General features: G+C 45.7%; 1 protein-coding gene across 8 annotated transcripts in view; it reads left to right on the forward strand.

The window, feature by feature from the left end:
- ythdc2 (YTH domain containing 2) overlaps window positions 1-21162 on the forward strand; it is a 227156-nt gene that overhangs the window by 161838 nt on the left and 44156 nt on the right. For 6 of the 8 annotated variants that reach the window (XM_072516464.1, XM_072516459.1, XM_072516461.1 and 3 more), the window contains 3 exons: window positions 6620-6746; window positions 19045-19250; window positions 19474-19681. In XM_072516464.1, the coding sequence (XP_072372565.1) occupies window positions 6620-6746; window positions 19045-19250; window positions 19474-19681 (541 nt within the window). The remainder of the gene's footprint in view (window positions 1-6619; window positions 6747-19044; window positions 19251-19473; window positions 19682-21162) is intronic. The other 2 variants (XM_072516462.1, XM_072516463.1) reach the window with 1 other exon arrangement.

Here is a 21162-nt window from a genome sequence, read left to right on the forward strand (position 1 = left end):
GGCTTTCTCCCAGGGCGGAAATGACAATTACAAGGGGGCAAAAGTTCAATGTGAGGGGGGGGATAGGTTCAGTGGAGATACGCGGGGGAAGATTTTTACACAGTGGATAGTGGTGGCCTGGAATACACTGCCAAGTGAGGTGGTTGAGGCAGATAGTTAGCGACCTTTAAGACTTATCTGGATAGACACATGAACAAACTGGGTATAGAAGGATACAGGTGGTTGGTATAGATAGGACACGTGTTTGGTGCAGGCTTGGAGGGCTGAAGGTCCTGTTCCTGTGCTGTACTGTTCTTTGTTTGTGGAATCCCTCTCATCTTCGTTCATGCTCTCATTCATGAGAGTTCTTTGAGGGTGTCACAAGCAGGGTGGATAAAGGTGAACCAGTAGATGTAGTGTATTTGGATTTCCAAAAGCCATTTGATAAGGTGCAACATAAAAGATTTCTATACATGATAAGAGCTCATGGTGTTGGGGGTGATATCTTCTCGTGAATAGAGGATTGGTTAACAGACAACAGAATTGGGATGAATGGGTCATTTTCAGTTTGGCAAACAAATTAGTGGTGTGCCACAGGGATCAACGCTGAGGCCTCCACTATTTACATTACAATCCGTTTTAACGATGAAGGGACCAAGTGTCTAGTCGTCACGTTTGCTGTCAATACAAGGTTAGATAGGAAAACAAAAGTGAGATGAACACCAAGAACCTGCAAATGAATATAGATATGTTGAATGGGTGGCCAAAAATTGGCAGATGAAATATAATGGGATTGGGGGGAGAAATGTGCAGTTGTTCACTTTGTTCGGCAAAAAAGAAACTCAGAATATTATTCTAATAGAAAAATACTACAGAATGCTGAAGTACAAAGGGATCCATTTCCCTTATACATGAATTACAAAAAGACAGCATGCTGCGCAACAGCTAATTAGAAAGGCAAACAGCATATTAGTTTTTAATTGCATCAAAGTGATGTACTTGTTCCCGCTTCCAAGTCCACCTGAGAATCCGTCTTCTGCAAGAGGCTTCACATCTTCATGAGATTTCCATGTTTTTAAAAGACCTTCACTCCAACTAAAGTATCAACTCAACTAAGAAGACTGACTAGTTATGAATTTAATTTTTATAATTATGGCTTTAATTTCCTTTTGTATGTAATCTTTGCGTGTGTGATAGTGTGAGTGAGACACAATGTTGCATTTTAAACATTGGATCACGTGCATGATAATGGGTGTGATTTAATGGCCGTACAATGCCCGACATGGATCTGAGCAAGCCGGTTAGAGCGTACGAGAGTCCAAAATCCGGAACCGCGCCAGGCACCAATTGGTTTCCGCTCTAACTAGCCCGCTTCCATTGGCAAGATCCGGATCCTGTCATCAGGCTCTGGGTGGTCATGGATAGTGCAAGGTCTCCCATTTAAGACTGAGATGAGGAGGAATTTCTTATGAGTGTTGTTAATTTTCAGGACTTTCTATCCCGGAGAGCAGTGTAAGGTGGGTCATTGAAGTTATGCACAACTGAGTTAGACAGATGTTTACCGACAAGGGACTTGATGGTGATGCAGGGACAGGTATGGACGTAGATTTGATACTATAACGAGATCACCCATACCTTTCCGAATGACGGAACAGACTGCAAGGGCCAAATGGCTCACAACACCCTCTGCTGCTCTTGCTCATGTATTTGCTTTTTTTGGCACCTTGTTCCGCACTGTAACCAATCACTGTTTTGTCGATGCACCATTTGTCAATGTTCCCTGTTGATTATTCTTGTGTCTACTATGTATGTACTGTGTACCTTCCTCAGATGCAGAAAAATACTTTTCACTGCACTTCGGTACATGTGACAATAAATCAAAATCAATCAATCAATGGCATACTAGTGCTCCTGTTTCTTATGTTCTTATGCATGCCAGGTTATTTCAAAGAGAGGTACAGTGGTAGTACTGTAGATTAGGTAAGGCCCCCCCCCCCCACCCCCTGCACAAACGCCATAATAATTTTGTCTACTTTGTGGAAATAGGCCTTGGGGATGAAGATCGGTATGGATCTCACCAGGAAGAGGAACCTTGGCAGTACGTTGATTTTGATCGTCTGCACTCTCCCCTCCAGGGACAGCGGGAGTACATCCCATCTCTGCAAGTCCTTTTTTACTTCTTACTGCAGATTGGTCAGGTTCCACTTGTGGATCTGTGTCCAGTCATGGGCTATCTGGATCCCCAGGTAGCGGAATTTGTTTTGGGCTAGTTTGAATGATAAGCCATCCAGCTCTGTCCCTCCCGTTCGGGTTCACTGGGAATGCCTTGCTTTTGCCCAAGTTGAATTTGTAGCCCGAGATGGCTCCGAACTCCCTCAGAAGTTTCATGATTGCTTTCAGGCCGTTCTGTGGGTCCGAGACCTAGATGAGCACATCACCCGCACTGAGCGATACTGTGCTCTCTGCCCCCTCTTTGTATATCCTTCCAGCTTTTCATGTCTCGCAGAGCGATTGCCAGTGGTTCAATTGCCAGGGCAAACAAGAGCAGTGGGCATCTTTGTCTTGTGCCGCTGTGTAGCTGGAAGTATTCCGAGCTGGTGGTGTTGGTCCAAACGTTCGCCTTGGGGGCGTTGTACAAGAGTTTCACCCATGAACTGAATCCTGTCCCTAGCCCAAATCGCTCCAGCATCTCGATGAGGTACTTTCATTCGACTCGGTCAAAGGCCTTTTCTGTGTCCAGGGAGACGATCACTTCCTGGTGTTCTCTCCCCGGAGGATCATTATTACATTCAGCAGCCGCCTGATGTTCTCAGTTAGTTGCCTCCCTTGATAAAGCCCATCGGGTCTTCTGCGACCACCTCTGGTACTTCTGAGGCCAGGGCTTTTGCGAGTATCTTTGTGTCTGCGTTGAGCAGTGAAATGGATCAATATCATCCGCATTCCGTCGGGTCCTTGTCTTTTTTGGGTATCAACGATATCGTGGCTTGTGTTAGCTTAGGAGGCAGAGCGCCCCTCGCTAGCGAGTCTGCGAACATGTCCCGTAGTTGCATGGCCAGTGCTGGTGTGAATTTCTTTTAGAAGTCCGCCGGGAACCCGTCGGGTCCCAGCCCCGTCCCCGCTTGCATGGAGTTGATACTCTCCATGATATTTCCCAGTCCTATTGATGCTCCCAGCTCCCCACAACTATCGTTCCCCATGACTGGCATGTCCAGCCCATCGAGGAGCCATTAATCTCCGCATCCCCGTCAGGAGGGGGTTCGGATGTGTACAGCCCTCGGTAGAAGATCTCAAATGTTCAGTTGACCACTTTTTGCTCGATTTATCAATCTGCCTCTGCTGTCCTTCACCAGCGCTATCTCCCTCGTGGCTGCCTACCTTCGCAGCTGGCGAACCAGTAGGCGGCCAGCGTTTTCCCCGTGCTTGTAAAAGTTCCCCTGTGTCTAGCGGAGTTGGTGCACTGCTTTCCTGGTGGATAGCAGGTTAAAGTCCATTTGTAGCCTTTTCCTGTCCGCCAGAAGCTCCACGGTCGGGCCTTCGGAGTTTTTTCTGTCGACCTCCAGAATGGAGTCGATCAGTTTTTGCCTGGCCGCCCTCTCTTCCCTATCTCTTTGTGCCTTGTAGGCTATAATCTCTCCCCTAATCACCGCCTTCAGTGCCTCCCAGAACTTGGAAGGTGAGACTTCCCCATTCGGTTATTTGTCACATACCCGCCTATGGCTTGTGACATTTTTTGGCAGAAGACATTATCGGCCAGTAGGTCCATGTCCAACCTGCACATGGGGCGTTGGCACGGCCCGTCTTCCAACCTCACACCCATGAAATGTGGAGCGTGGTCAAAGATAACTATCACGAAATATTCCGCTCTTACTATTCCTGGAAGCACTGCTTTCCCCACTGCAAAGAAGTCAATTCTTGAGTATGCTTTGTGGAGTGGGGAAAAGAACGCAGATTCCTTCTCACTGGGGTGTAGGAACCGCCATGGGTCCACCGTCCCTATCTGCCCCATGAATGTTGCCAGCGCCCTGGCCATGCCCGTCCTTTTCCCCGATCTGGGGTTCTATCGGTCTGTCAATGGATCATGTACATAGTTGAAGTCTCCCCCCATGATCAGTCGGTGCGTGTCAATGTTGGGGATTTCCGCCATGGTTTTTTTATGACGCCTGCGTCGACCCAGTTGGGCGCGTACACATTAACCAGGACTACCGGTGCCCCGTCCAGAACACCGCTGTCCATGACGTACCATCCCCCTTGGCTCGAAACAGTCCTTGTCGCCGTAAAAATCATCCTCATACTAATCAGTATGGCTACTCCCCTATCCCTCATCCTATAGCATGAATGGTACGTCTGTCCCACCCAGCCTTTTCTTACCCACAGTCGGTCCTTCTCCCTCAGGTGTGTTTCCTACAGGAAGATTATGTTGGCTTTCAGGCTTCTCAGATGAGCGAAGACTGGATCTTTTCATTGGGCCGTTAAGTCCCCTGACATTCCAGGTGATAATCCTGGTGGGGGGTTTTTGTCCCCTCCCCACTCCTGGTGGACGTGCCCCTGCGCTCTGGGGTTTCCCTTTGTTTGGGGGCTGTCCAAAATGGCTGCAGTCACCGTTCTTGCCATGAGGTCGGGCTCCCGTGCTCCGGCGTTTCCCTTTGTCTAGGGGGCACCCAACATGGCTGCCAACTGTGTGTATGCCACGCGGGTGCGTCCCTGCATTCGGGGGTCTCCCTTTGTTTAGGGACATTCCAAAGTGACTGCTTGTGGCGCCTTGCCTTCCCCAGTCCCGCTCTTTTCTTAGACCCAGTCTTCACTTTGTGATCAGAACGAGGCAGCACAGTCCTGCACAAACAGGCTCACTGTCCAATAAGTCTTTTGCTCTTTCAGAGTTTTTCCCTGCACAACTCCTGTCATCACAATGCCTGTCCCTTGTCCAGGCCTTTGGTTCTGACAAAATAATTCGCTTTCTCCGGGGGAGTTGAAGTAATGCTCCTTTATTTGGTATGTGACCCAGAGCCTGGCTGGGAGCAGCATAGTGAAACGTACCCCATTCGTGTACAGGGCCGATATCGCATGATTAAACTCGGCCCTGCGTTTTACTAACGCTGCCCCAATGTCCTGGTAGATTCTGATTTCATGTCCTTTCCAGGGGCTTGCTTTTGTCTACCGTGCCCACCACAGGGACCTGGTATCGGTGGAGCTTTGCGATAATCGCCCTTGGCTGCTCCCCGGCCTTAGGTTTCGGGCTCAGCGACCTGTGCTCTCTGAGCTCTGGGAATTTGGGGAAGCTGTCTCTCCTGACTGGGCGACCTAGTCCGTCTGGTCCTTGCCCTCAATGCCATTCGACAGGCCCACGATCGTGATGTTTTCTCGTTGGGACCTGTTCTCCTGGTCCTCGACGTTTCCTCCTAGGTTTCCCTGGGCGGTCACCAACCTTTTTACCTCCGCCTCCAGGGCGACAATTTTGTCGCTCTGGTCCGTCGAGGTCTTTTCCAGGTTGAGGATCGTCCTCCCCTGAGTTGCCACATTTTTCACCAGCCCATCGATTGCCTTCTGCATGGTGGCCATAGTCTGTTACCGCCACCTTGACCGACACCTTGATCTCTATCCTGATCGCCGCCTTCTTGGCGGTCAGCTCCTTTATCAGGAAACTCTTCCATCAGTCTCCAGGTGGTGGGGGGAGAGGCTAATGTTCTGGTCGTTGACCGCCCTCTCTCCTGGGTAGCCAGGGCCCCATTCCCTCATAGGTCTGTCGACTCGTCCCCCTGCTGGTCGTGGTTCTTTCTGCCGCTTTTGCTGTCTCTACGGCCCCTTTCACTGGCATCCTTTCTTGGTTACCCTCCTTTGGCTGTTGAGAGATTTTTTTCCTTTGAAGTTTGGACAAAACCCAACTAAAAGTGCCTTTTGTTGTCCACTCAGCATATCACCGTCACCGGAAGGCAGTTTTAAAATTCTTTCACGGCATGGGCACCGCTGGCTAGGGCAGTGTTTTTATTGCCCGTTTCTAATTGCTCTTGAGAAGGTGGCGATGAGCTGCCTTCTTGACCCACTACAGTCCATGTGGCTTAAGTGCACCAACAGTCTTGTTCGGTAAGGAGTTCTAGAATTTTGACCCAACCACAATGCGGTGGGCTAGTATTCATAGAATATAAGGGCAATAAGTTTCTTTCCCTTTGGCCTATTGATGAATTTATTGTGTTTCTACCATACTGAGTTCACTCTGTTCACTGATTTAAAAGCTGATGCGTAGTTTGCATTACCAGATTTTTTTTTTTTTAAGGAATTCAAATTTTCAAACTGACATGGGATTTGACTTCAAATTGTCTGGATTATTCATCTCCGCGACTGGATTACTACTGTATCCCATATGTTGTGTCACTTAAATTTCTATAAGGAACGTGCTTATATTAAACACTATACCGAGTATGATACGAATGAGAATTGGCTTTTTTATTTTTGGCTGCATTGTGTTTGTGTTCTATGTACTCAAAACGTGTGCAACAGCAATGTTGGGTTATACTCTGTAAGTCCATCAAAAACTGCTGCTGAATTGGGGAACAATATGTGTAAATTTGTGTTGAACAATATGACTGTTTAATCTATTTTGTGTGATTTTTAAATATACTATTTGCTTTGAATTATTTTCTTTCAGGCTTGGCAAAAAGCCCGCAGCGATGGTTGGGAGAGAGCATTCTGTGAAAAAAACTTTCTTTCTCAAGCTACAATGGAAATCATTATTGGCATGAGGACCCAATTGTTGGGACAGCTCAGAGCTTCAGGTAAATAGAAATTAATGCAATGCAAACTGAAATGTAATAACTGGTATGATCCTGGGCCAAGACCTACAAGCTCTTGGCATGATCTGGTTGGGGACCAGCACCTTTTTAAAAAAAAAAATAAGACGTTTGAGAGTTGAGACACTGGTTGAGAGAAGGAAGATACAAGATTCTACAGGTTTAGAACAAACAAAAATAAACTTTACAATACAAGGTCAGAAAGATAAAACAATTTACAACATCTACCTTGTACTTTAATATTCAGGATTAATATGCTATACATGTCAGTTAACAAGCAAACTGTGATTGAACAGTCCACACTGAACAATAGAAAGGCAGATGTGACCAAGACAGATTCCACAGATTTCTCAACCACCCGCTCAGACTTCCATAAATACAGTGGGTCAACCAGTCTCATTGAACTTTCTCTCAGATCTAGCTTTGGAATTCTCCAAACGTTGCTGCGTCTGAGATTGCCTCAAGGACTGTGCACCTTGTTTCAGTCTCATCTCCTGAGACTCCAGTCCCCTGGATTCCTGAGTCTGCACACCAGCACAACTCACAAGGTCAGTTTAAGCTCTGAGCAGAGTACTACTGTTCCAGAGTTTACCTTTGCTGCAGCAGCCTGCAGCATGGAGTCACCAACCTTCTGCTACCTTCTTAGATCTACAGGGCTTCCCCCAAGTTCTCCTTGGAGCCTCTTTCTCAGCTGGCCTCAATTCTTAGCTGGGTCCTCTCCCCGTCCTCTGCCTGGAACTCTTATTGTTAGGGCCTCTCCCTGTCCCTCTGCTTGTTCCTCCATTGGATCTTCCCCACTGGTTCGGTACTCCCTCCTTTTATGGTGCCATATTGGGCCCTGTCATCAAATTCTTGTGCCTTTTTCCATGTAGGCACACTACTGTCAGGATGGCCGAATCCTTTAACTGCAGGAGGAGAAAATCAAAAAAGAGCATGCACAAGCAGACACTTTTGCCACTCAATGAGCATGCACTGAAGCTCACAGGCTGCCAGGGATTGTGGTCCTTGGCCTCCATGCAGGGACACTATCATGACCTCGCCACCCTGAGAGGAAGGCAAGTCAGTTTCATAATATTGAAGTCTCAGCATCTAGCCAAACAAGAAGGACACCCAATTGAGGCATCATTGCTTGTAGAGAGATGACCTTTGCCTCAATTCTTACTTTGGTCTGACTTACTCTGCTTTCATTTCCAAGATATTTCCCTCTGTTGATCACAAAGAAACCATTTGCTAATAAAAGAAACTGACCAGGAAGAAATTGGTTTTAAAGTGGTAACGGTTTTATTGAAAATCACGGTTTACGTAATCCTAACACCCCCCCCCTCCCCCCCACCCCCAATCTGAAACTCAAATGTTCTGGGTAGGAAGACGGGTTAATTTAAATGGCTATGATTTCTCCACTTACCTCCTATCCGGAAACAGAAGGATATCATGATTTTGAATTCCGCCTGTTAACCGGTGCCGTATTTCCCAACCATTCAAGGTATTGTGTCATCCAATTTCTATTAATAACCCCACAGCAAACTTGAGATAATCTGCCATCCGAGTCCCTAACCTGCACTATCTCCCTGGAGGCCATCTGCTGTCTCAGCTGGTGAGCTCACAGCCGACTCGACTTCTCCCCATATTTGTAAAAGGTCCCCTCTAGCATTGCAGCTGGCTCACTGCTGTTCCTGTTGATGACATCTCAAAACCCATTTGCAATTTATTTCTGCCAATAACTCTGGTTTGGGGCAATTAAGTACTGGTAGTCCACCTCGAGAATGGAGTTCACCAGCCTCCGCCTGTCTACCTTCCCAGATTTATCCATGTGGGCCTTATAAGAGATTATCTCCACCCTAATAACCTCCTTTAGAGCATGAAAGGCGAGATTGCCTCAATCCTGTTGAGCTCAACGTACTCCCCAATGGCAGAGGATACATGCAACCCAAAACTATTATCCATGTTCAGTCTCCACGGGAGTTGCTGCAAGTGTCCCAGCATCAGATCCACAAAATGCGGAACATGATCTGATATAACGATCGCTGAATATCCCCCCCCCCCACACTAGGGAGAAGAGAGAGAACAACCTGAAACAAGTCAATCTGGAAGTAAACCCGATGGAATTGGGAGATAAAAGGAAACTCTTCATGCCTCAGAAACCTAAATCTCCGTGGGTCTGCTCCCTGCCCCCATCTGTTCCATGAACATCAATAACTCCTTTGCCAACCCTGATGGCTCAAGAGACTTGGAATTCAACCTATTCAACCTGGGATCCAAAACATAATTGAAGTTTTCCCCCATAGTTAGCTGATGTGAATCAAGATATGGGATAGATGCCAGCATCTTATTAATGATTGCCATGTCATCCCAGTTCGGTGAATAGACATTGACCAATACACCGGTATGCCCGCCAATGACCCAATGTATTTCCCACCTGGGTTTGCTACTATATTAAGCACAGACTAAGCCACCCTCTTATTAATCAACACAGCAGCGCCTCCCCACTCCCGACAATCAAAACCCACTCATCCCTTCCACAACTTTGTTTGATCCTTGATCCTCAAATGGGTCTGCTGTAAAAAAAACACATCTGCCTTCAAACTTCTCAGGTGCGCAAACACCAGGGACCTTTTTTCCAGTCCATTCAACTCTCACATTCCAAGTTATCTTTGTCCCCCAGATCAGCCATATCCACCTTGAGTCAATCCAGCTGTGTCCCAACCTACACAGCTCCGGTTCCACCCAAGATGGCCGTCACTTCCCCCATCAAGCCAGTCCAAAAACAAAGGAACCATCAGCAGTATACCCTTCCTCTCCCTTCCAACTCCCCCCCACCCTGAGAATCAAACAAACAACCAACAAAGGAACAAAGCCCCCTTCCTTGTCCCCGAACAGAACAGAAGTAAAAAGCCTAAGCTCATTACCTTAAAAAAGACATCCTGGTGGTAACAAGCTGCAGACATTTCCCCATCTATATCGCTAGCAAGGTGACCCCCGCACCGGGTACAAATTAATGTCAGCTAAACAGGACAGCAACGATCAGCACCACCCGTCCTGACCAAACTTAAATACAGAACAATAGATGAAAATCGACACCCAACCTCCTACTCCCAAAAACATTCCCAACAGTACAATATACAAACCTCAACTTCGCCCAGAAAAAACACCCACCAACAAGCCCAGACACAACCTTGAGCCCTCTCCCACATGACAAAAATCCCACAAAAATACAAATACAGATGAACTTGACAATGAACAAATAACAAACACTTTATTTCATCCCCAGTCCATGCTTCTTACAAACTCATTTGTATCCTCTGGCGCATCAAAGTAATAGTCTCTGTCCTCTAAAGTCAGCCGGTGATGAGCCTGGTACACTACACCAAACCTCACGTTGCTCTTGTACAGCATGGCCTTGGCCTTCTATAAATGCTGCATGCTTTCTCGCCAGTTCTGCCCCAACATCTTGCAATATTCTGATGGCATAGCCCTCCCATCTACAGTCATGATGGTCCTTCACCCACTTCAGGACCCGCTCCATATCCAGATATTGATGAAACCTGATTATGATTGCCTTCGCGGCTCCCCAGATCTGGGCTTTTGCCTCAGCGGCCGATTGGCCCTGTGCAACTCGTGAGGGGTCACAAAGACCCCCTCCCCCATCAACGTTCTTAACATCTTGGACATATAGCCCATTGAGTCTGAACCTTACAAACCCTCCGGCAGCCCAAACTTCTCAAGTTTTGGTGGCTGGTGCTATTCTCCAGATCATCAACCTTGGCCTTTCACGCTCTACGCTCCTCAGCCAACAACACCATCTCTGCCTCCAGGAAGATAATCCAAACACTATGGTAGGAGAGCGCTACCTCTCCTGTATCATCGCTCCTTGTACCTCTCCGCTAATCTATCTTGTCCATGGCCATCCGAATTGGGGCCAAAGCTCCTTCCATTTCCTTTTCCAGATCCTCAGTGACTGCCTGCCGCTGCATCTTAAATTTGACGGTCAAGAAACTAACCAATGTCTCAGTCAACCACTGAGGGACCAATGACACAGCAGAAGCCTCCACCATATTTCCTCCTGCTGAGGCTCCAGGAACCTTCCCTGTCCCCTGTCTGACAACAATCCCTTGACCGACTTCTGCCTTGTGTTGCATTTACCGGACATTTCCAATACGAAGGGATCTTATTCCATCAAACTACACAAATTTCCTCCAAAGAAATCGCCCATATCAGGCCAAAAATAAAGTATCCTGGCAGGAGCCACCAGGTGTGCCACTGCTCACCATTATGCCACCACCCAAAGTGCCCTATTTGCCTTGCTTGCTGCACCTAGATGCTTGGTTTCAGTGATTGGTGTACACTGACACACAAGTTCCTTTGCACATCAACATTTCCCAATTGATATTGATTGGTATTGATTGATATTTATTTATTGTCACATGTAACGAAGTACAGTGAAAAGTATTTTTCTGTGGCCAAGGGAATGTACACAGTACATACATAGTGGACAAAAGACTATCAACATTTCCCAATCATTTACCATTTAAATAATACTCTTCCATTCTGTTCTTACTGAAGTGGATAAGTTATACTGTATCTGCCATGCATTTGCCCACTCAAAGGCCTTGGAGCCTCTTCACATCCTCCTTACCACTTGCATTCCCACCAAATTTTCAGTTGTCAGCTAACTTGGGGATATTACATTTGGTTTCCTCATCCAAATCATCGATATTAATTGTGATTAACTGGGGCTCCAAGTACTGATCCCACTCATCACCACCTGCCACTTTGAAAAAGACCCATTTATTCCTACTCTTGTTTCCTGTCTACTAACTCAGTTCATGCCAATATATTACTCTAATCCCATGTGCTTTAATTTTGCACGCTATTTTCTTATACAAAGAAAATTACAGCGCAGGAACCGGGCCCTTCGGCCCTCCAAGCCGACCATGCTGCCTGTCTGAACTAAAATCCCCTACCCTTCTGGGGACCATAATCCCTCCATTCCCATCCTATCCATGTATTTGTCAAGATGCCCCTTAAAAGTCACTATTGTATCTGCTTCCACTACCTCCCCCGGCAGAGAGTTCCAGGCTCCCGCCACCCTCTGTAAAAAAAGAAAAAAGCTTGCCTGTACACCTCCTTTAAACCTTTCCCCTTGCACCTTAAACCTAGGCCCCCTAGTAATTGACTCTTCCTCTCTGGGAAAAAGCTTCTGACGATCTACTCTGTCCATGCCCCTCATAATGTTGTAGACTTCTATCAGGTCGCCCCTCAACTTCCGTCGTTTCAGTGAGAACAAACCAAGTTTCTCCAACCTCTCCTCCTAGTTAATGCTCTCCATACACACACATATATATATATTATATATATATATTACAAACAGCAACGGTCCCTGCACTGATCCCTGAGAAACACCTCTAGTCACAGCCCTCCATTCAGAAACTCACCCGTCCACTGCTACCCTCTGCCTTCTATGACCGAGCCAGTTCTGTATCCATCCTGCCAGCTCACCTCTGATCCTTTGCGACATCACCTTCTGTACCAGTCTGCCATGAGCGACCTTGTCAAAGGCCTTACTGCCTGCCCCTCATCAATCATCTTGTCACTTGCTGGAAAAACTCGATCAAGTTACTGAGACACGACCTCCCCTTCACAAAACCATGTTGCCTCTCGCTAATACGTCCACTTATTTCCAAGTGGGAGTAAATCTTGTCTCAAAGAATCCTCTCCAATAATTTCCCTACTGCTGACGTATGGCTCACCGGCCTGTAATTACCTGGATTATCCTTGCTATCCTTCTTAAACAAAGGAAAAACATTGGCTATTCTCCAATTCTCTGGGACCTCCCCTGTAGCCAGTGAGGATACAAAGATTTCTCTCAAGGCCCCAGCAATTTCCTCCCTTGCCTCTCTCAGTATTCTGGGGTATATCCCATCAGGCCCTGGGGGCTTATCTACCTTAATGTTTTTCAAGACCCCCAATACCTTCTCCCTTTTGATCTGAACATGATACAGACTATATACACACCCTTCCCCAGACTCCTCATCCACCAAGTCCTTCTGTTTGATGAATACTGACGCAAAGTACTCATTTAATACCTCACCCATTTCCTCTGGCTCCACGCATATATTCCCTCCCCTGTCCTTGAGTAGATCAACCCTCTCCATGGCTACCCTCTTGCTCTTTATATATGTCTAAAAAGCCTTGGGATTTTCCTTAATCCTGCAAGCCAGTGACTTTTTGTGACCCCATTTAGCCCTCCTGACTCCTTAAGTTCCTTTCCACTTTCCTTGTATTCCACAATTGTTTTGCATGTTTCCAGCCTCCTAGCCTTGGCAAATGCTTCCTTTTTCTTTTAGACCAGGCTCACAATATCTCTCATTATCCAAGGTTTCTGAAACTTGCCATACTTATCCTTCATCCTTAGAGGAACATGCCGGTCCTGAATTCCTCCCACATGCCAGGTGTTTATTTGCCCTCCAACATCTGCCCCCAATCTACATTCTTCAGTTCCTGTCTATCATTGTTGTCATTAGCTTTCCCCAATTTACCACGTTCACCTGAGGACTACTCTTAACTTTATCCATCAGTACCTTAAAGCTTACTGAATTGTGGTCACTGTTCCTAAACTGCTCACCTACTGAAACGTCAACCACTTGGCCGGGCTCACTTTGGTCATAGGTAAATTATTGGAAAGGGTCCTGAGGGATAAGATTTATGATCATTTGGAAAGATACAGCTTAATCCAGGATAGTCAGCACTGATTTGTGCGGGGTAAGTCTTGCCTCACAAGTTTGATTGTATTCTTTGTGGAGGTAACCAAGTACATCGATGAAGGTAGAGCAGTTGATGTCGTATACATGGATTTTAGTAAGGCGTTTGATAAGGTGCCCCATGGTCGGCTCATGCAGAAAGTAAGGAGGCATGGCATAGAGGGAAATTTGGCCGATTGGATCAGTAACTGGCTATCACATAGAAGACAGAGGGTGGTGGTAGATGGTAAATTTTCATCCTGGAGCCCAGTCACCAGCGGTGTTCCACAGGGATCAGTGCTGGGTCCTCTGCTATTTGTGATTTTTATCAATGACTTGGATGATGGAGTTGAAGGTTGGGTTAGTAAATTTGCTGATGACACCAAGTTTGGTGGAGTAGTGGATAATGTGGAGGGCTGTGTAGGCTGCAAAGAGACATTGATAGGATGCAGAGCTGGACTGAAAAGTGGCAGATGGAGTTTAACCCTGATAAGTGTGAGGTGATTCACTTTGGTAGGACAAATTTGAATGTGGATTACAGGGTTAACGGCAGGGTTCTGAAGAATGTGGAGGAGCAGAGAGATCTCGGAGTTCATGTCCATTGATCTCTGAAAGTTGTCATCCAAATGGATAGAGTCGTGAAGAAAGCCTATAGTGTGTTAGCATTTATTAACGGGGGGATTGAGTTTAAGAGCCGTGAGGTTATGCTGCAACTGTACAAGACCTTGGTTAGGCCACATTTGGAGTATTGTGTGCAGTTCTGGTCACCTCATTATAGGAAGGATGTGGAAGCATTGGAAAGGGTGCAGAGGAGATTTACCAGGATGCTGCCTGGATTGGTGGGTAGGTCTTATGAGGAAAGGTTGAGGGAGCTAGGGCTTTTCTCATTGGAGCAAAGGAGGATGAGAGGTGACTTAATTGAGGTGTATAAGATGCTGAGAGGGATAGATAGTGGGCGTTCAGCAACTCTTTCCTCGGGTGGATGTAGCTGTTACAAAGGGGCGTAACTATAAGGTTCATGGTGGAAGATATAGGAGGGATGTCAGAGGTAGGTTCTTTACTCAGAGTGGTTGGTGCGTGGAACGCACTCCCAGCTATGGTAGTGGAGTCGGACACTTTAGGAACTTTCAAGCGGTTATTGGATAGGCATATGGAGTGCACTAGAATGATTGGGAGTAGGTTGATTTGATCTTAGTTTCAGACTAGTTTGGCACAACATCGTGGGCCGAAGAGCCTGTACTGTGCTGTACAATTCTATGTTCTAAATGTCCTGCTGTCACATACTTTATAATAGAGTCCATCATATTTTTCCGACTACAGATGTCAGGCTAATCAGTCCTTAATTCCCTATTTTATCCCTCTTTTAAAAAGTGGGGTTAGATTTGTCACACTCCAATTTGAGGATTGTTCCATATTCCAGAGAATTTTGAAAGATTGCAGCCAACACATTTTCCATAGCCACTTTGTTGCTATCCTGCGATGTAGATTATCGGGCCCAGGGATTGTAGCGGCTCATTAATTTCTTCAGCACTATTTTTCTAGTGATACTAATTTTTTTGAATTCCTCTTCTCAGTGGATCCTTGGTTCCCAAGCATTTCTGGGAAGTTATTTGTGTCTTTCTCTGTGAAGACAGAACTGAAGCAGTTGTTTAATTGCTCTGCCATTTGATGGTAGACTGATTGATAGATTGATTGGCCGTACAGCAAAATAGTGTTACAGCTTCCTCCAGCTAGGGGGTCATGTCATATGACTTCTACTTCACGACTTCAGCTTCAACTAAGGATATATATTCCATTGCCTGGATTCTTGAGATTGTTGATGTCCCAACCATTATGAATTTCAAAGGAGATTGCAAGATGCTTTCTTCTAGCAGACTGGTACAGTTTGGTGGCTTATGAAATCTAGAAGGCTTTATAGAATTCCCTTTTAATTTCACCTCTGCAGCTTCAAGGATCATTAGCATATCTTCAGAGATAACAAGGTGCCAGTTTCTCTGAACCTGTGAGAAAGTTCATTTTGTTTAGTGTTACACGCACACACAGCTTCAGCCTTTTAAAAGTCTTTGTCCAGCTTTTGAAATTTTAGGATTTAGCCATGATTGTGGTAGCATGTCATAAACATATAGCAAGATCTTAGCTAACATGTTTAAAATGCAAATAAACTGCAAATGTAGTGTTACTGCAAAGTAGTTTATTTTTGCCTTGACACTGCCGTTGCAATGCAAATGTTTGTACCCATTGTCAGGACTTCAGCTGACACTAGATGAAACCAATTTGGGATTTTCAAGAGGAGGAATATTACTCATTCACATCCCATCATACTCTCCTGTGCACAAAACTGCGACCAGATTCTCTGGAAACACCAAACTTTTCTTCCCATCATTGCTTCTCAACCTTTCATTATTTGCACTCAACTTGACCACTCATTCCCTACCACACTGTCTTTCCCACTCATGCCACCAACCACTTTGCAGCTTCACTTTTCGCTTCCCCTCCCCTTGTCACTCAAACCAAACTCCAAAATGTGCATTCATCTGATCATCATGATTTCAACTTCATCCTTATGTTCCCAAGCAGCAGAGAACACCAGAACCCACCATTATAAACACAGCTGTGATGTATGAATTTCCCCTAATTTTATTCTTATTTAAGTTGATTATCCTACACGTTAAAAATAAATGAACAGAATTCATTATCTGTAATATATTGTCTTCCATGCGCACCTCCTGTAAGCACCATATTTAATTCCTTTCACTTTTTTAAGCGCACTTGAAAACAAACTCATTTGATATTCGCTGGTTTAATGAGCAATACCATTGGTGATGTTAATTGGCAGCACGGTGGCACAGGGGTTAGCATGGTTGCTTCACAGCGCCAGGTTCGATTCCCGGCTTGGTTCACTGTCTGCGGAGTCTGCGCGTTCTCCCCCAGTGTCTGCGTGGGTTTCCTCCGGGTGCTCTGGTTTCCTCCCACAGTCCAAAGATGTGCAGGTTAGGTGAATTGGCCATGTTAAATTAACCTTAGTGTCCAAAAAAGGTTAGGTGGAGTTACAGGGATAGTAAGAAGTCTTACAACACCAGGTTAGAGTCCAACAGGTTTGTTTCGATGTCACTAGCTTTCGGAGCGCTGCTCCTTCCTCAGGTGAATGAAGAGGTATGTTCCAGAAACATATATATAGACAGATTCAAAGATACCAGACAATGCTTGGAATGCGAGCATTAGCAGGTGATTAAATCTTTACAGATCCAGAGATGGGGTAACCCCAGGTTAAAGAGGTGTGAATTGTGTCAAGCCAGAACAGTTGGTAGGATTTTGCAGGCCACATGGTGGGGGATGAATGTAATGTGACATGAATCCCAGGTCTTGAGGCCGCACTCATGTGTGCGGAACTTGGCTATAAGTTTCTGCTCGGCGACTCTGCGTTGCCGCGCGTCCTGAAGGCCGCCTTGGAGAACACTTACCCGAAGATCAGAGGCTGAATGCCCTTGACTGCTGAAGTGTTCCCCCACTGGAAGGGAACATTCCTGCCTGGTGATGGTCGCGCGATGTTCATTCATCCGTTGTCGCAGCAACTGCATGGTCTCGCCAATGTACCACGCTTCGGGACATCCTTTCCTGCAGCGTATGAGGTAGACAACGTTGGCCGAGTCGCACGAGTATGTACCGCGTACCTGGTGGGTGGGGATACAGGGATAGGGTGGAGGTGTGGGGCTTAAGTGGGGTGCTCTTTCCAAGGGTCGATGCAGACTCGATGGGCTGAATGGCCTCCTGCACTGTAAATTCTACGTTCTTTGTTCTATCTGATTCTCTGTTAATATGAAACAATTCACAAATGAGTACAGTAACGTTCAAAGGGAGAGAAAGAGGAACATAAGCTCTAAGACCTCCAGAAGTGATGGCAGAAAGGTTAAGAGGGGGATCTTTAACCTCAAAAATAAGCAAGTTTGAGAATGGGTGGGAGGTTAAAATGTTAAAAATCTGGCACAGTGAGCAAGAAGCCACGCAGCTTCAGGGCGGTGGACTTGTTCTTTTAAATATTATAAAGGGTACTCGCCTCGTTGTTATTCCACATGTGAAGTTGAACGCAGGTGGCTGGGTTCCACCATAGTTAAACCCAAGGAAGGACCATCGGATCCAGGAAGTTCCACTTCCAACATGCCTACCTCAACCACCCACGATTGGACATAAGCCTATACCTCCCTAGCTCCTGTCTCCCTTTGACCTTCACTCCAGGCTTTGATTTCCACCATCTTTGTGCCTCACTCCCCTCCATCCCTCACTGGGAGTACTCTCAGTCTTGGGATCCCAAGATTGGGAACTCTCCAACTGACTGGAAGTCAAGCATGTCAATCAGGCTGGCTTCTGGCTGCGAAGCCTTCCACTGAAGCCACACACATGCTGTGAAATTACTGGTGTAAGTGGTGGGGACTTTAGAATTAAGGTGCAATAATTTTAAATGTACCTGCTATTTTAATTTTTGTGGCTGAGGATCAGATGTAGCAGGCTGGAGCGTGGATTCTATTTGCCAGCATCACTTGCTGCTGTTTATGCAAGTGGGAGGTTCTTGGAGACAGACTTTGGATAGATATAATTATTATGTCTCTGCCGAGTGTTATGGGCCACGGTTTATAGAACCCCAAAGTGTATCATGGAGTTCACCTGACCAACGACTTTTAATAGATTGTGGTTATGGGGAGCACACGGCCCACTCTACAGATGTGGTACAGCAGAAATGGAAAAGTATTTTTTAAAAGCAAATGAACTCAAGTTAACCTTTTTAAAAAATACAGTGAACATCTTAGCAACCATTAATTCAAATACACCCCCCAAAGAATACAACATTAAGTAATCCTTTAAGCTTTCCTTTTAACATCCATAAGACTTAAAACACCTTTTACCAGAAGCACATCAGGTTAAAGTCACTGCTGTTATTATTTTTAAATCACCAGGATCGATTTACAGTCTTTAGATTACAGAGAGAGATTCATACACCTGGCTGTGACTGCAGCTATCCAGCTCTGAAAACAAAACTAAAACTCACCCTGCAGCAAACAGCCTTAAAACGAAAGTAAAATAGGTGACAGACAGCCCAGTTCCACCCACTCTCTGACATCCCTGCAGTAATAAACACCCATTTCTTAAAGGTACTCTCACTACAGATACTTACATACACACCCATTTATAAACACCCATTTCTCAAAGGTACTCTCACATGACACTAGTTTCAGATAAAGATGTGTGGTTTTGTTCAGTAGTCATCAGCATGAAATAAGCTATAAATGCTTTCAGCTTTTGTATAATTAATTTTTTAAAGAATACATCTGATTTTTTTTCTTTGAGTTGATATCTGAGGAACAAGACCTTTGAGTATTTGATAAGAGCTGATTAGCTTTAAATGGGCATTCCAAAACACTAATATAGTTGTAGCAAATTTTATCTGTAATTTTGTATTTGATTTATTTTTATTTGTGTGAATGTTTGAAGACCAGTTGGACTTAAATGTTTTGTAGCCTCAATGTTTTCCTTTGTTTAAAATTGCCTCACAGGTTTTGTGAGGGCACGAGGGGGAGGTGACATTCGAGATGTGAACACAAACTCTGAGAATTGGGCTGTGGTGAAAGCTGCATTAGTTGCAGGCATGTACCCAAATCTTATTCACGTTGACCGAGAGAATTTAATGTTGACTGGGTCTAAAGAAAAGAAAGTCAGATTTCACCCTACCTCCGTTCTCAGCCAACCACAGTATAAGAAGGTAGGTATTGTGCTTTCTGCCATCGGAGATCATGCGGAATCCTTTTCAGCATCTGATAAACTTGGAACTTTATAAAAACGTTAAGTACGATTTAAGTGAAAAGTAACATTGCTGTTTTACCACTCCATTCAAACATCTGTAGTATTTCACTTTTTATATAGCTGAATTATTCTTTGTGATGGTATGTATTAATCTTTAATGTACAATCTTAATTTTGTATTAGATTCCCCCAGCAAATGGACAAGCTGTGGCTGTTCAAGCACTGCCTACTGACTGGCTTATTTATGATGAAATGACAAGAGCGCACCGAATTGCCAATATACGCTGTTGTTCTGCTGTAACACCAATCTCCGTGGCATTGTTTGGTGGTCCAGCTAGACTATCAAGCAGTGCATTGCAAGAGCCCTCTTCGCCTCGAGGTAACACATACAGTGAGTCAAAATTATTTCTTAATAAACTGGTATGTTTTTGTTGACAAAAGCATTCAATCGTGTCGCCACCAAAAGCTAATAGATGTGTTACTGAATTGTGACATTGACATGGAGAAAATTGAGATATTAGGTGCGAATTAACCATCACATTGTGTCTGGCGCAGATCTGGTTGTGTCGGTTAAATAGCAGGAAAGACCAAAATCGAGATTCGCGCCAGTTTGCTATTTAACTGGTCTCCTCCCGATGGTAAGTTCTGGACCTCGCCTGAATATGGCGAGCATATCATCAAGCCCAATTTGCATTAATTTCCATCTCGTTAGCGAGATTTAAGTTGAATGTAATGACCTCCCAGGAATTAACCGGCTCCCCAGTGAGAAATCATGCGGGCCTTGTTTAGTACTCTTTAAAATTCTGACGCTGGCACAGTGGCTGTTGAGGGGAACTGATGAGGTGAGTAGCCATTTCCATTTTTGGGCATGCAGCTCAAGGGCCCTGGAGCCTCTGTCCCAGTGCTCGGGGATCCCTCGGGGTTGGGCTTGGTAGGGAGGCTGAAGCTTTTGGGGGTGTGGTGGGTGGTTGTGACTGGCTTTTCGCCTGTGAGGCCTTCAGACCATCTTTAAATATTGTGGAAACCCATAACTGGCAATGACAGCAACTGCCTGCCTGTTCGACCAAACACTTCCAGGACAGAGCCCTGTCTTTGGTTGTGTGCTGACGGCCCCTTTAACTCTCTTTGACTGTGAAGCCCCTAGCTTCACAGCTGAATCATAGAATCATATAATTTACATTGCAGAAGGAGGCCAATTCGGCCCATCTGCACTGGCCCTTGGAAAATGCACCCCACTTAAGCCCACACCTTCACCCCATCCCCATAACCCAGCAACCCCACCTGCCCTTTTTGGACACTAAGGGCAATTTAGCATGGACGATCCACCTAACCTGCACATCTTTGGACTGTGGGAGGAAACCGAAGCATCCGGAGGAAACCCACGCAGACACGGGGAGAACGTGCAAACTCCGCAAAGACAGTGACCCAAGGCGGGAATCGAACTTGGGATCCTTGAACTGTGAAGCAACTGTGCTACCCACTGTGCTACCATGCTGCCTTCAGCAATAGTTGTAGGTTATTGCTAATAAGGAATTGGCCTTGTTAGTTGTGAGAGCACTTCACAGCTGCAGGTTGTGTTTGTTGCTTGCTCCTGTCAGTGACTTGCAAATGCTTGGAGGCTGCTGTAGCTGAAAGTTTGTTTGCTTGTTGCTCTTGTCGGTGACTTGCAAATACCTGCAGGCTGTTGTTGCTGTTTGCTTCCCTTTCTGTAGCTGTAAAGAAAGACAATTTCTTCTAAAATACCTGGGTCCTGGAACATGGGGGACGTGTAAGTCCAGAAGACAGTCCGATTTGAAGCAAGAAGACGTTGCGGGACATTGGTCCACGTGGGCCACCTGATGACGCTGCTGAAGAAATGCTTTTGCAGATTGC

The sequence above is a fragment of the Scyliorhinus torazame genome, chromosome 9, assembly GCF_047496885.1.
Source record: "Scyliorhinus torazame isolate Kashiwa2021f chromosome 9, sScyTor2.1, whole genome shotgun sequence".
Classification (NCBI taxonomy): domain Eukaryota; kingdom Metazoa; phylum Chordata; class Chondrichthyes; order Carcharhiniformes; family Scyliorhinidae; genus Scyliorhinus; species Scyliorhinus torazame.